This window comes from Thunnus thynnus, chromosome 7, assembly GCF_963924715.1.
Source record: "Thunnus thynnus chromosome 7, fThuThy2.1, whole genome shotgun sequence".
Lineage (NCBI taxonomy): Eukaryota > Metazoa > Chordata > Actinopteri > Scombriformes > Scombridae > Thunnus > Thunnus thynnus.
The window spans coordinates 11,233,723-11,248,059 of record NC_089523.1 but is presented as its reverse complement, the minus strand read 5'-3'; the positions used below and the strand labels follow the sequence as shown (position 1 = coordinate 11,248,059).

At 37.1% G+C, this 14,337-nt stretch overlaps 1 protein-coding gene across 4 annotated transcripts in view; it reads right to left on the bottom strand.

Annotated features, from left to right (window-relative positions):
- Positions 1-14,337, bottom strand: part of gramd1bb (GRAM domain containing 1Bb) — a 107,988-nt gene that overhangs the window by 78,752 nt on the left and 14,899 nt on the right. For 2 of the 4 annotated variants that reach the window (XM_067594283.1, XM_067594284.1), the window contains exon 1: positions 7,024-7,248. The exons of the other annotated variants lie outside the window; for them this stretch is intronic. In XM_067594283.1, the coding sequence (XP_067450384.1) occupies positions 7,024-7,115 (92 nt within the window). In that variant the 5' untranslated portion in view covers positions 7,116-7,248. Of the gene's footprint in view, positions 1-7,023; positions 7,249-14,337 lie in introns of those variants that run through there. 4 annotated transcript variants of the gene reach the window in all.

Below are 14,337 nucleotides of genomic sequence, written 5' to 3'. Positions count from 1 at the left end.
TGGAGACTGTGTTGATACACCTGTGCGGTGTAAGTACTCTTCATTAATATAAAAAAAAATAGAGTGCACAGCAGGAAGAACCCTAATGGTCTAGCCATCTTGTGTCTCTGTGCCTTGTGCACTTTGCCATGCGCATGTTAGCAGAGTCAACAGATGGACCTACCACAGAGAAGCTTTGCTGTTACAGCTGAGACAGAGATCACAGTTTTCCATCACCGTGATGGCTACACAGCACACAACAACCGTGTGATTGCTTGCCTTTCACGCGTCATTACTGACCATCAAAGTTCTGCTCTATTGTTCCCTACCTCTCTATTCTTAGCACTGTGTCCCTGTCAGCACAATGTCAAAGACGGTGGGCAGATTACAGAGGCATGCTAATGCTGATTAAACTAACACTCATGAAAAAACATGCAACATAAAGTGCTCTGATTAGACAAATAAATCCTTTACAAGGGCACCAAACTTACAACATCTGGGGATTGGGAAATCTCTTTCTCAAGTACGAAAATAACTTCTGCAATTAAAAGGGTTCCTGTAACAATACTGAGGATAAGGGAGTCTAACCTTTTTTCTTCCACCATCAGACCACAAATGTAGCAGCATAATTAACAATTGCATTATTTTTATCTACCAGTGGAGGTACAGAATAACAAACTCTGGATTTTCTGTGTAGTCACTCAGGAAATCTCAGCCTATTCACTCATGCGTATAATCACAAAATGTAATGACTATAATGTGATTGTTTGACTACAGCTGTGACACTGGGAGCAATATGAGGGCCTGCTATCAAAGCAGGTAGCCAAAACAGATTTTAAAAAATAATTTATTTAAACATGGAGGAGAGTGAGAGTTTTTACGTAATTTATTGTCTTCTCTTTGGCAAATAAAGTAGTGACAAAACGTTGTAATGACAAGCGTAACCAGGCAACAGCACCATAAGTAAAACCTACTTCTTATGTCCACTAAACAGACTCAGAATCCACACTTTATATACCAACCACAGCAAGTTTGGTGCTGCAGCAAATAAACATTAACAAAGTTAATAACATGATATCATGTATTTAGTGTTATTTATGTTAAAGATGGGAATTTCTTTTAATCAATAATGCATATAAGAAAGAAACTGAGTGAAGTTTCATATGTGAAATGTGAGACCTCACCTAACAAAAGCACTGTTCTCAAAGGGAATGAACAAAAAAGGGGAGACAAATAAGATGAAACAATATTTCCACATAAAATATTTATAACTTGCCTCTGCATGATGTCGTTCTCACAGGCATGGTGCTATTGATGTACTAAATGTGGGGTCCATGCTAAACAACCCACTCCCCATATAAAACCTAATTGTTGAGTTATGAGGAGTGCATCATGCACCACACAGGACTTACAGTACAGTGTGTTATGATGCTGGTGGGATGATGGGAAAACATTACATACACTGTGAAGCTATGAAGACATTATAAACCCTACCCACGTACCTTTTCCTTTCCCTGTGCTAATCTACAGTGTAAATCTCACGAGCTCTACAGTCAGACTCACATTTGACCGCACACCAGCTTGCTGTAGAAAAGAATGAAAGAACACACTCTCTTTCTTTGTGGAGCCCGAATTCGCTGCTGTGCAGTTCACCAACCAGGGAAGTGATTAAATGTAAAATGGCTTCACTGAAAATAAAAATAAAGCAGCACTGTTGCTTTTAGTCATCAGTCATTATTTTTTTCCTACATAAAAGTTACATTAACAACTACGGTGCTACCAGGCATGCTAAAAGACTTTCTCACGGCTTTCTCACAAATGTTGAAGCTTTTAATTGGCTTCATACACTGACATTAATATGGGACTACTTAAACAGTATTTTGTATTATGATGTGCCCAAAGTGCATCCTTCTTAATCTGATAGACAATCCTATGTCCCACCTTTCTCATCACATAAAGTGCTGCCTCCTTCCCTTTGGTCCACGTCTAGAGACTTGCTGTACTGATCAAAACCCAAGCTTTCATCTCTTATTTAAAACACCCTGCCTTCTAAAAATAGAAGAAGAAATAAACTATGGAAACAGGCAGAGCTCTTTGGTGAAGTATAAACCTGTATGTAGTATCATGTGAGGCTGTATGAGATCTTAGTTGAATCTGAAGCAAAACTATGATAAGAGGGAATTGAGACAAACTCAACTGAATAAAAAAAAAAAAATCTGACTCAATGTGTGTTCAGTCGGTTTCAAAAGAATTGAATTTTAATTGAGGGTATCCACTAGGAATGATGCAACTACACGAATTGGCAACTTGAGAAGAAAAACAGGGCATAGAGTTGCAGAATAATGTCTTATTTCATGTGTTTCTTTCACAAAGTTCAGAATTTTCACAAGGCTACAAGTCATATCGTCATCAAAATGCTCCCCACACAGTATTTCACTATTTGGTACATTAATGCGCAATATCCACCAGGCTCAATCGATTCTCAATGGATGTTTTTCATGAGATCAAAAGTGCACATTGAGGGTGAAAAGAGAATATAACAAGATAAAATGAACGGTAAAACATCCTGTTATTTTTTTTAATGAGTCACTAAAGCAGAATATGTTCATATTTTTAGAGATGTGTGTCCAACTTGGGGAAAAAAAGATAACAGACATGAGGCAAGACGGCATGTTTTGTAGTCTGACCAGTATCAGTCTGATCAGGCCCTAAAGAACCTTAATAAATGCAATAATATAAGAGATAAAAAAAAAGGCATTCACAGGAAGGATAAAGAGGAGGCAAACTGGTCCATGAGCTATGGATTCTGCACTCAAAGCACAGAACACAAAGCCAGTTTGTGGTTTTTAATAATGTTTGAACTTTTGAGACAAGGATATTTGACTGAATTAGCTCTGATTGGGTCTATTAGATTTCAGTTTTATGACAGTAATTAGGAGCCAAGTGATGTTAGTCAATGATGTGCCGACAAGACATTCATGCTATACTGCCTCTTAACATTTGGTGCTGCTAATATGAGTGATGTGGACGGTATAAGTGGCTGTGGATTTCCATCTGGCTGCACTCATTCTGTCAAAATTAAACATGTCCTTGCCTAAAATTGTGAATTCATTGTCAGGTTAATCTTTGGTTTAGAAGATGCTAATTACATCCGTTTCTGACTTACATGTGATATACCAGCTCATATTGTTAGAACATTCAAGTGCTTCAAACCTCGAAAAAATTAAACTAAAAATCAGCAGGGCGGTGTTGTTTTTAGAGCTCCGGCACTTTTAATAAACGTCTCCGGTCTGAGGATGACGAACTGTGCCAAATTTTCGATCTTCACAACCTAAACTTCTGAAGAATTGCTAATTAACCGACAACCCCCTTAACAGCACCAGCCTCTATCATTATTTGACTTTATTTATGAATAAATTCATGTTTTTATTTCTCCTCATCAGGTATTTTAACTGATGGCTGGAAGTCCCTCAAGATAAAGTTTTGGGGAAGATTGCAACATGCTGTCAAAAATTGTTTGTTAAATATAACATACTCAGGAAATCCATACACAGACCACAGAGAATGCTCAACAAGAAAAAAACACAACCCAAAAAAACCTACATATTTTCAAGAACTGATGTACAGCCAACAACACAAAACCACATAACCTATTCCAGTCATTTCTATATAGGTCAGGTTAATGCTTTCTCACGCCTGAGCCAGTATAAACTCATATATAGACAAAGACATATTTCAGTCTACTGTATGTGGACTATAAAAGACTTTATAGGCACCACATGTAATAATAATAATAATAATAATGATGAAAGCAATCATAGGTTTAAGACCTTGATAATAAGTTGATTTTTCTCACCAATATAAAGCCTGTATAAACAGGGCAGGAAAAACAATAATCTACATAATTAACTAGTGGAAACAAAGCGATTTTGCAGCGTGTGTCCAAAAAAAAAAAAAAACCCTCTGAAATCAACCTGAGGATTCTCATTCTTGAACACAATTTTTAAAACTACTTTATTAACCACTGACAACTGCAAGCAACAGCACAGTCTGTTCACCAACTGTCATTTCCTGTGGGGTTAAGAGGCATTTTCCCAGGCCTGACAGTCACAAACAGCTGAGAGAAGAGAGGCTGTCGGAAACTGGGAGACATGAGACTGTGAGATGCATTCAAATTGGTGTTATTCAGAGAGAGAGCTGGCCGCAGCGACAGCCACAAACAGTTAAGGGTGCAAACTTCTCTCGCTGAGAGCATATTGTTTTGCTTCAACAGGCCCTTTAACAGTAACAAAATCTCCAGAGCAGCATGTTTTATCTTGTTAGCTCACACATTAGTCACCAATACTCTCAAATTTCACTTGGATCTTTTGTGCAAAAGTGTGAAACATGTGCAAAAGGTGCAAGTTTGTTTTGAGATGCTGCAGTCACGGTGTCGGTTAAGAAACAGCTTCTGAAACATCTAGATGAACTGTTTCACAAAGCATAACAATTTTATTTCTACATGTTATACTATGTGTGTAGCACACATAATATTATACTATGTGTGTAGCACACATAATATGTTATAAATATACTATAAATAGCTGAAAGGTGTTTTCTTCCCCATTTGAAAAGGCAACATGTTGCAGTCCCCCCACTGCATCCAATTTTTGTGCTGAGCTACAACAAACAAATCCCAGTGATATAAGCTGGATGTTGAATGGAAACTGAGACCAATCCTCTCATCAGAATTTGGTTAAGATGTAAAGTGTATTTCTAAAATATTGAACTGTTCCTTTAATGAGTTTTTTTTTTTTTTTTTTTTTTTTTTTTACAGCTTCTCTTCAACTTCAAAAGTCACATGTTCATACTGTATGAAGGGAATGTTAGAGACTATAAATTCAGCTTATTATGGCTCAATAAGGAAATCACAAAAGCACCTGCAAACACAGACACACACACACACACACACACACACACACACACACACACACACTAAACTGAACAAGATCCTACTGTGACACAAGGGGATACATTGCAGATTCAGCTTGAGCCTCCCTGAAGGCTTTTTCTCAAAACATGCTGTGCTGCATGTTCATAACACAGCAGACATGTCCTCTCAGACAGCTGGACAGCAGTAACATTACAGTACTGACCAACCAAGGATCTGTTGTTACAGTCACTGCCCCACAAAATTCATATAGACATCTGTGACTTCATCAAGACAGGTAGATATATCAAGCAATAGAAATAATTTCACAATAGTTTTAATAGCTTCTGAATCAGGGCTTGTCTGTTTCTTGCAGCCTCTACTGTAATTGCCTCCCATAGGCCAGCCCTTACTGTACAGTATCATTGATTTTTTTTTGTTGTCTAAGTATTTGTAATCTACTCCAGGCTAGTACCTTAAAAAGAGGAGTCAGCAGCTCCCAAATGTCTGTCCAAAACCATCAGCGTCTCCGGATCTCTGCAGGATCCCAGCATTAAAGAGATCATTTAAAAGTCACTTACAGTATAGACCAACTTCCTTTACTCAAGTTAAGCAGTATTGGAGGAACTCTTCTGATCAGAGGAATCTTATTAACAAAAAAACCAAAACTATTACAAAAAACTAAACTTGAGAGAACACAGGGACCATCTTTAAATGCGAAGTTACCATGTGTTTTCACACTGTGCTGCATTTACAGGATGTTGCATTTGCATACTCAACTTCTTTTGATCTCTTCAATGCCAATTCTTGATCGGCTCTGAGAGTGACATGTCTCTGCTTCAACCTAACCTTCACAACAGCACAAAAGTAAAGGTGACTACAAACAAGGTGGTGATGTGGCCAAAGTCAGGAACAAACATGATAGTCTGTACTTACTAAGGACTTAATTGTGAGAAAATGTGTAAAATAAATGCTTGATGAAATTCTGTAAACTTCCACAAACTTTTTATTACAATTTACACCTATATTTCTATGGTTATAACTTTTTACTGTACGCAATTCATTTAAAGTAATTGTTGCAACCAGAGTCAAGGTTCACCCATGGAACAAGTGGGACCATTGTTTGACTGGTGGGCTACATGTATCAAGTTATGGTCCACATGCACACAGCATAACTGTTTTGTTCTTTTCAGCACAATCAATACTGTGCACAGGACTTAAGGTGCATAAAGAAAGTACATTACAAATCTAAGATTGTGGTACAAATGGTAAATTTTCACGACACAGAACCGGGGATCGAACCGCCAACCGTGAGATTTGAGGATGACCCAGCAGGACAGTGCCAGTCGTCATCGAGTTTATGAATTTAAAGGCCCAGTGTGTAGGATCTGTGTGTGGCATCTAGCTGTGAGATTGCAGATTGCAACCAACTGAATATTCTTCTCCCTCACCCTCCAAGTGTGTGGGAGAACATACCTTGCACGCAAAACATGGCGGTGCAACATGATGGCCTCCGTGGAAGGGGCCCCACTCCCTATATAGATATAAAGGGCTTATTATAAGTGAACGAAAACAAAACTATTCTTATTTTCAGGTGATTATACACTACTTAAAACAATACTTATGAATGTAATATTCCATTCCTGCCAATAGATCCCCCTAAATCTTACACACTGCTCCTTTAAAGCCACTGTCTACAAAGCAGGTAGGAACACAGCATGTAGATAATCATTTCAGACAGATAAGTTTTATAGTGAACACTGCAAGTTAATAGTTTGTTTTTACAGGCAGCAGCATGTGTCTCAGACAGGCAGCAGGAACTGTGCAAGTGCACAAGAGCCCGCTGCTCACAACGATGCAGGAAATTACACCCTACAATTCAAATTATGGCACATGTGTTTATTGCTATCGGGAAATCAATACACTGTTTACTCGGTGTCCAACTGTTTAATCAATTTCAATGTAAACTGTGAATCTGAGTTTTCACCTGCCTGTTATAAACTGCTTGCTTCATACCGACTTAACTGTTGCATTTCAGACTGACAAGGCAGAACATTTATCGACAGAGCAGCAGACCTCAGACACCTCCGGTAAAACTCTGACACGTCTCATCAGTGTCTCGAGTGCGTTTTTACCTTCGACTCGCTCTCGCTCGCCAACTTCCACAAAGTTCAACGTCCACAAGACTCCGCCGACGCCACAGGATAACTTCACTGGCGGTGCTCATCCATGCTGACAGGTGAAATAAATCCGGTGAAGTCGGGCGCTGTGTTTGCCCGGCGGAATAACAAACTCAAATCAGTGCATCTTGTAGGCGGGGACCCGGAGCCCGTTACTTCACGGATGAGAGCCGTAGAGAGCAGACCACTGAGCAGTGACCTATCAGTGTCTGACCAAACACCACAAATGACCTCCCTTCTTTTAACCTCTTACTGGCCTGAGTTTCTGCTCATGAGGGACCCAGTTTTGAATTTATAGGATTTATGATGTCATTATTCGTTAAATTTAATAGCATAAATATATAGATAATTAACATAAATATGTTAAATATCTGTGCTGTTCAGCAGTGGGAGCTAAACATTGAGCAGGGGATTTAAGGGCATCCTTCACAGTCAGAGTCACTCAAAGAAGTAAAGAAATAATATATAATTGCATAAAAAAAACTCACATATTATTTCAAGTTGGACAGAATGATCCACACTCACACTCCAGCTGGACTGTGGAAACATTTGGAGCCCTCTGATTTACAGTAATTGGACTTTTTGACATAATATTTTTGTTAATGTGCAGTATATTACTTTAAAGATTTCTTTTGGCCTAATGAGTGTGATATGTTGGAGATTTCCTGACTTTACAGTGCCTATAAAAAGTATGGATGTGTTCATGTTTTATTTTAAAACAATTATTCAATCAAATCAAAGTAGATTTAATTTAAATTTTTTGACACCGATCAACATAAAACTATCATATTTAATGTCAAAATGAATACAAATTAACTACAAATATGCATTTTTTATATCTCATATTTCATTGGTTACAAATATAAAATACAAAACATCTGACACAATCAAATCACCACTGGTGCAGCCGGTTGATTTTAGAAGTCACATAATTAGTAAAATAGAGATCACCTGTGTGCAGTCAAGGGGTTTTAGTTGATTGTATAAACACAGCTGTATTTGAGAGACTTCCACCACCATGAAGACAAAGACACACTTTCTCGTAAAGGTGATGTAAAACAATAAAACATGATGACTTCTAAGGGGGATGATTACTTTTTTGAGGCACTGTATAAAAGTTGTCACTCCAGGAAAGACAATACTACAACATATAGCTACAGATTGTTTTATGTTTTTGTGTGTACCAAATTAAACATGAATTAGCCACATTACTAATTATTATAAAGTATCGTTGACATTACTAAAAAAATATACTCAAGTTTGGACACAAATATACACTACATAGAATTAATGTTGTGTGTGTGCGCAAATACATGCTTGGAGAATTAACAGTTCTTGAAAATCTGTATTTTTTCTAGCAAGGGCATCGACTATTACAGTTACAGTATATGCAGCCCTTTACTATGACAACTAACTATAAAATGAATAAAATGCATAATGTGGCATGCTTCAAATCAAGTACAATTACAACTTTCACAACTCAGACATTAAAAAAAACACAGACAACAAAAAAGACTTTAAATCAGTAAATGACTCATACTCACAGACTTGAAATAAAAGTTGTAGAATGAATTAAGGTCAGATCAACAATGGCACAGAAAGAGTCAGCAGCTAACTTCAACAGTCTGGTGGAGAGTTTGGTTGGTGTGGTGTGGTGAGTAAGATTGTATCTAGGACAGTGGCATAGTCATATACTGTAATGTGTGCTTCATTGTGCGCATAGCTGCACATGGAATGGCAGAGAAACACACCAGCAGGGTGCACACTCACTCAGATTTTCACCTAAAGTCCATCTCACTTTTTAACATGTTGTACTGTGTTTATGTACAACATGTCGGCCATGTCGGCTTTCAGATTTCCCTGTTTGAGGCTGCCACACACTGTAAAGAATTAACACAGTTTTAATGCAGGTTGGCTTAAACAGACTGTGTCATTCCTAGCAGGATTCCTGTAACATAAAATATCCAGAGTCAAACATCCTCACTCTACCTGTACATGTCCTCGTTGTCCCTTCCAAGTTCTGTGTGAGTACAAGAGGTATTTTGACACCTATAGGTTCAATTTCTCTTCAGCACAGGCTGACCTTCATCAGAGACTGACCAGTTTTAAAAGATGGCACAAAAGGGGACAATTACAGCCTGCAGTGGCTTGTTATGTCACAGTTCATGAAGCCTGACCTTTCCTGCCTCTTTGAGAACAAAGGGTTAAAGGTTACAGTCAAACAGTGTGGGCAGTCTGTCTACCAGTGTGTGATTAAACTGTGTGTATTTCCACACCTCCGTCTCTGAGTTTGACTTTTTCTGGAGCCTTGTGCATGGCGTATGCAAAAGGCTGTTGTCTGGCAGAAACAACTTGGTTCTTGGGATTCTATGAACAGCTTGAACAATGGTTCTATTGATGGGGAAGTGACAGAAAGAAAGAGAGAAAGAAAAAGAGAGAGACGGGCCAACAGATGAGACAGAGACAGATCTACAGTTCTGATTACAATCAACATCATTCACTGTCTCAAAAAGACTTCTAACTGGCAAAGTGAGGCTTCTAGGAAGGCTGACTGAAGCTGCTTTTACAGTTAAAATCTGTCCATTATATTTTAAGTTTGTTATCTTACAGGTGTATTTGCTGAAAAGTGATTTATAGCAACTACTGTAGGAATTACATGCGACATCTGTTACAGTGCTATTTTACTATGCAATTAATTAATAATATAATGCAATGCATCCAATGTTTTGTTTTCCTCTGGCCACCTCTATCATTTTAACTCCCATATCTCATCAAAAACATGGCTCCCGATTCACTTCAATTAGTCTGCTCTCCTCAGGCTACATAATGGGGCTGGCATTAATCTTCTATACCTGGAGCTTCAGAGATATGTCCGTGCCCAATACTGCTATGGAACAATTCTTCCCTCTCCTCAGTAAAAACACTTGCACACAAAATTGCAAACGAATATCCAAATAAATGGTAATTTATATAGCTGCATAAAGCACAAACATTCAGAGATACTTAAGATTGATTGGTGTACTGAGGCAGTTAATAGGTTTTCACACTTGCAGGGCTATTATTTGTACTGACCCTCTAGAGTAATGAGATTAAGATGACTTTACAATGAATGAAAAAGTGTTATTTTTTCATTTGGATTTAAACCAAAAGTGTCTTGTTCGCTTGTGTGAAAGAAAGCTACACTGTCGTTTTTTTTTTTTTAAAGTTGGGTAATCAACCAGAAATAGCTACTGTTTGATAAGACTCCAATTACACAGTGAAAGGGTTCTATTGAGTCAGTGCTATGAGGAATAGGAAATCACTGTAGGTGTTGTTGTCGTAATGTGCAGTCACTGAGAGTAATTCATGGCACACACTCAGTAACTACTCTGCCATTCAAAGACAACACATTACTGTCAACTGGGCTGCTCATAAAATCCTGTGTCAGTTATCCATTAGCCCACATGCAGAGTGGTTGACGCATCTTTGCATAAACAGAGGGAGGACAAAATGTAAGTAACAGCCTACTTTACAATATAAGACATAGATTCCTCTATATGTACTTTTATATTTACTTTGAATTCTGAATGTCTGCATTCTGAGCATGAAATCTAAACAGCAACAGTACTGTCCATTACATGTACACTACTATCTGCTCACAATCCCACAATACAATGTGTCACATTTTATAGATGCAATTACGACCGCAGTGCAGCTCTATACCTGTAAGTGCTGACGCAAAATCATGATGATTAACAGTGTTCGAAATCTCGATTTACTGCCCACTACTGAGTGGATGTGAATGAGTGAACGAGGGAGTGACAAAGCCAACAGCTCTATCACAAAGTGCGGTTTCACAAATTGTCTTAAAAACTAAGCACTGTATGGCTAAAAAACATTAGTTTCATTACCACTGTCTGTATATCTTCCAATGAGTATAGATGTATTTAGGATCATTTCACACATGCCCTGACATGTAACAACCCATCACTTGGTTAAGTGGAACCTTTGATTAGTCACTTTTAGTTTTATGACTGATTGCCATAAAATTCATGGGAAAACTTGTGGGAAAAGGTAAAATGTTTTATGGAGAAAGCCTGTGGCAGTTGAGGAAAGGGTAAACTTGTACATCTTTGATCTTTCAATGACTAGTAATGAACTAAGTAACTTAGCAACTTACAATTATTTTCATTATTGCTTAATCTCACATTTATTTTTCTCAATCAATCAATTCATTGTTTAGTCTATAAAATGCCAGAAATAGTTTAAAATGCCCATAGAGGCTCCTAGAGCAAACAGTGGCATTTTCAAATTCCAAAACACAAAAGATATTCAGTTTATTTTATAAAACAAAGAAAAGCAGTAAATACTCACATTGTGAAACATGACATATGATCAGTCAATTATTAGTTTAATTATTAGTATTATTTTCATAACTGATTTCTCAGGAAGTCAGGTTTACAATATTATAGACCCATCACCTGAAACACAGTGCAAGCTGTTGGCTGCACCGGCAACAATAGCGAAGGATTTGGTAAACAAGCCAGAATATAGATATATAGTACTTCACTAAATTGCTGTATACAGCTATACTGCACAGTGTGCAATTTAATGCTTTTATGAGTCTATGAGTGCTGGAGAGAGAGAATGAAAAGGAGGAAAATGGAAAAATGAGAGAGACAAACAGTGGAGGATGTATTACAGGAGAATCTTTGGGCTTTGCACGGCACTTAAGTAATTGCGGTATGTTCCGACATCACATTCATCTTCAGCCACCTATCAGGCAGCTCCAGAAGAATGGAGGGAGAGGAATCTGTAGTTGTTATTTTCTGTTCCCCATCCCCACTGCAATGCTTCATGAAAAGACTCTTTCACATACATACTGTGTACAAGATACAAGATAATAAATATACAGTACAGGCATGGGGTATAGAGACAAGTTTGCTTGGTTTCCACAGCAACAACAGGAAGATGAATAGTCGTTCACTGCTATATTTAACTGTTTTAACTTCAGATTATTAATCTGGTTTTGTCCATGTTTCCACAAAGATTTTGACAAAAAAGCTGAGAGATTTATTTTCAACACACCACATTGGAAAAATTATGGCTTTCAAAAATACATAAATATTTACTTCATGAATGAGGTTGATTTCATCCTCAGCTCCTTCCGTCTGTTGGTTACAGGCTTATAAGGTTAATTCTTTTTCATCCACAGTTTCTCTGAAGAAAATTGTGAAAACGCTTTATCTTCTGACCTTTAAAAGCCTCACTAATGTGGCAGAATATGAGTGGGCTGAAAGGAGATTCATTATTAATGTGTGTCATAACTTTCAAAAGATAACAGAGTCAACATTTACACAATGACTTAAATTTAGGCTTATAGGCTTAGAGACAGTCTTCTCGTAAGCACCTACAATTGAAATGCAGTTTCGTGTCCCTTTCTATCTGGGAACTGTTAGATACTAATGCTGACATGTCATAAAAATGACATACTAGTAGGGTGTGGGAAACAAAATAGTTGTGCAATTTGTCTCTGCTTGTCCAGGGACTGAAAAATAGCTAAATCTGTTACAGAGCATCATTCATATTCCTTCAAATAAATGATTTTGTACATTGTCCCTCCAAAAAATGTAGTATTTTAGCTTATTAGGACATATTCAATTTCCAATTCCAGACACTTATTTAAAAATATTTTTTGTGTGCATACTGTATCATCATATTGTTGTGTCCCTCCAATTTTGTCCACCCACACTTAATAATATAATGAACTGAAACAGCTTCAAGACTTGCTGAATTAACTTTCTGCTACAAGGCTACTTTACTTATGAAAGAGACTTGTGTTGGAGGATGGTTGATGTTGCAGTTGCAACTGGTTACCATTAGATGTTACTATAGTGTGCATATGGATTTCTTGACCCTGCAAATGTCACTCTAGGAATCTATTTATCGCTGTTATTTTCATAAGTAATTTAATACGCAAATCATCTACTGGCAACAATCCCAGACCCACATATTAGTGATAAAACTGTTTCTTGGCCCATCTGTCGGCTGGATTTTATGGAAATTTGTGAATATTTTTGGGATGTTCTGAGCTGTAGAGTTAGTTATTTTACATTTACATCTAGGCAGAGAATGATTTGGCCTGAATATCTGGTCTAAATACTAATACATTGTTCTTAAATTTTTAATGAGATTTGTCTTATAATTTCTGTATGTTCCCTATTGTTTCACATGATGTGAAAATGCCAAAAACTGCAAGTATTTTGAAGAAAGTTGCATTTATCCTATCTACAATTATTAAAGAGAATGTCCCCTTAGATCTTAAATTATGCATTTTGAATAATATGGATGATAAAAGTTGGCCACACTTAAAAAAAAGATATTTTGTATCTGTTGGATTTATGAGTGACTTATAGCCACTAAATGGAAGATTATCAACAATATAAATGAGAAATCATGGCTACAAACCTATGAAACATAACTAAATTTAGAACAAATATCTAAGTCCTTTTATAAAACTTGGAGTCAGATTAATGTGCAAATTTACAATAACCTTAACTGCCCTGATTAAAAGAACATAAGCATCACTACTGATCCGTTTACTTTTACCCTGATAGAGGTCCTGAAGCAGGTTACTATTGTCTCAGTAATATAAGTAGAGATTGACACCTCAACAACACAATCTCCAATGCAACATGTACATGTGTAGGGTATTAGATTTAACATATATGTATTAGATATATGCGGTGAACTTACTTAACCATCTTGTTATTTTGTTTTTAAATCCTTTTTCCCCTTTATCTGACCTGATATATGCAAAGCTTTGTTTCTGTAACTTTTCCCTGAGCATGAAATTAATAAAAAAAATAAATCTGTATGTTAATTTTACGTTATGAGGTATCAAGTATGAATATTCTTTGAGCAAACAAATAATTTACCATTGTTATTCTGTGCTGCTCCACGGCAGACAGTCTGGAATAATTTGAGTTTGAGTCCCCTAGCCACTTGGCTGGGCCAGGCATAAATCATTAGTATACTTCTAAGAAAAATTGAAATTTCAGCCATCTGGAGCTCTGACATGAAGATTTGTCTTCTTGCTGCATTTGTAGCGATCATAGTTTAAAACAGACATGATTTACCTATAGCACTGCTGAGTGGTTAAGTGGCAAAGTTTAGAGAAAAATATTTAGGAAATATGTGAGATACTGATAACTTGACTTCAATGTAAATGTGACAAATATTACTTATGTTTTAACTAATGTTACTGTAAGTGGTTCAACATCTAATTCC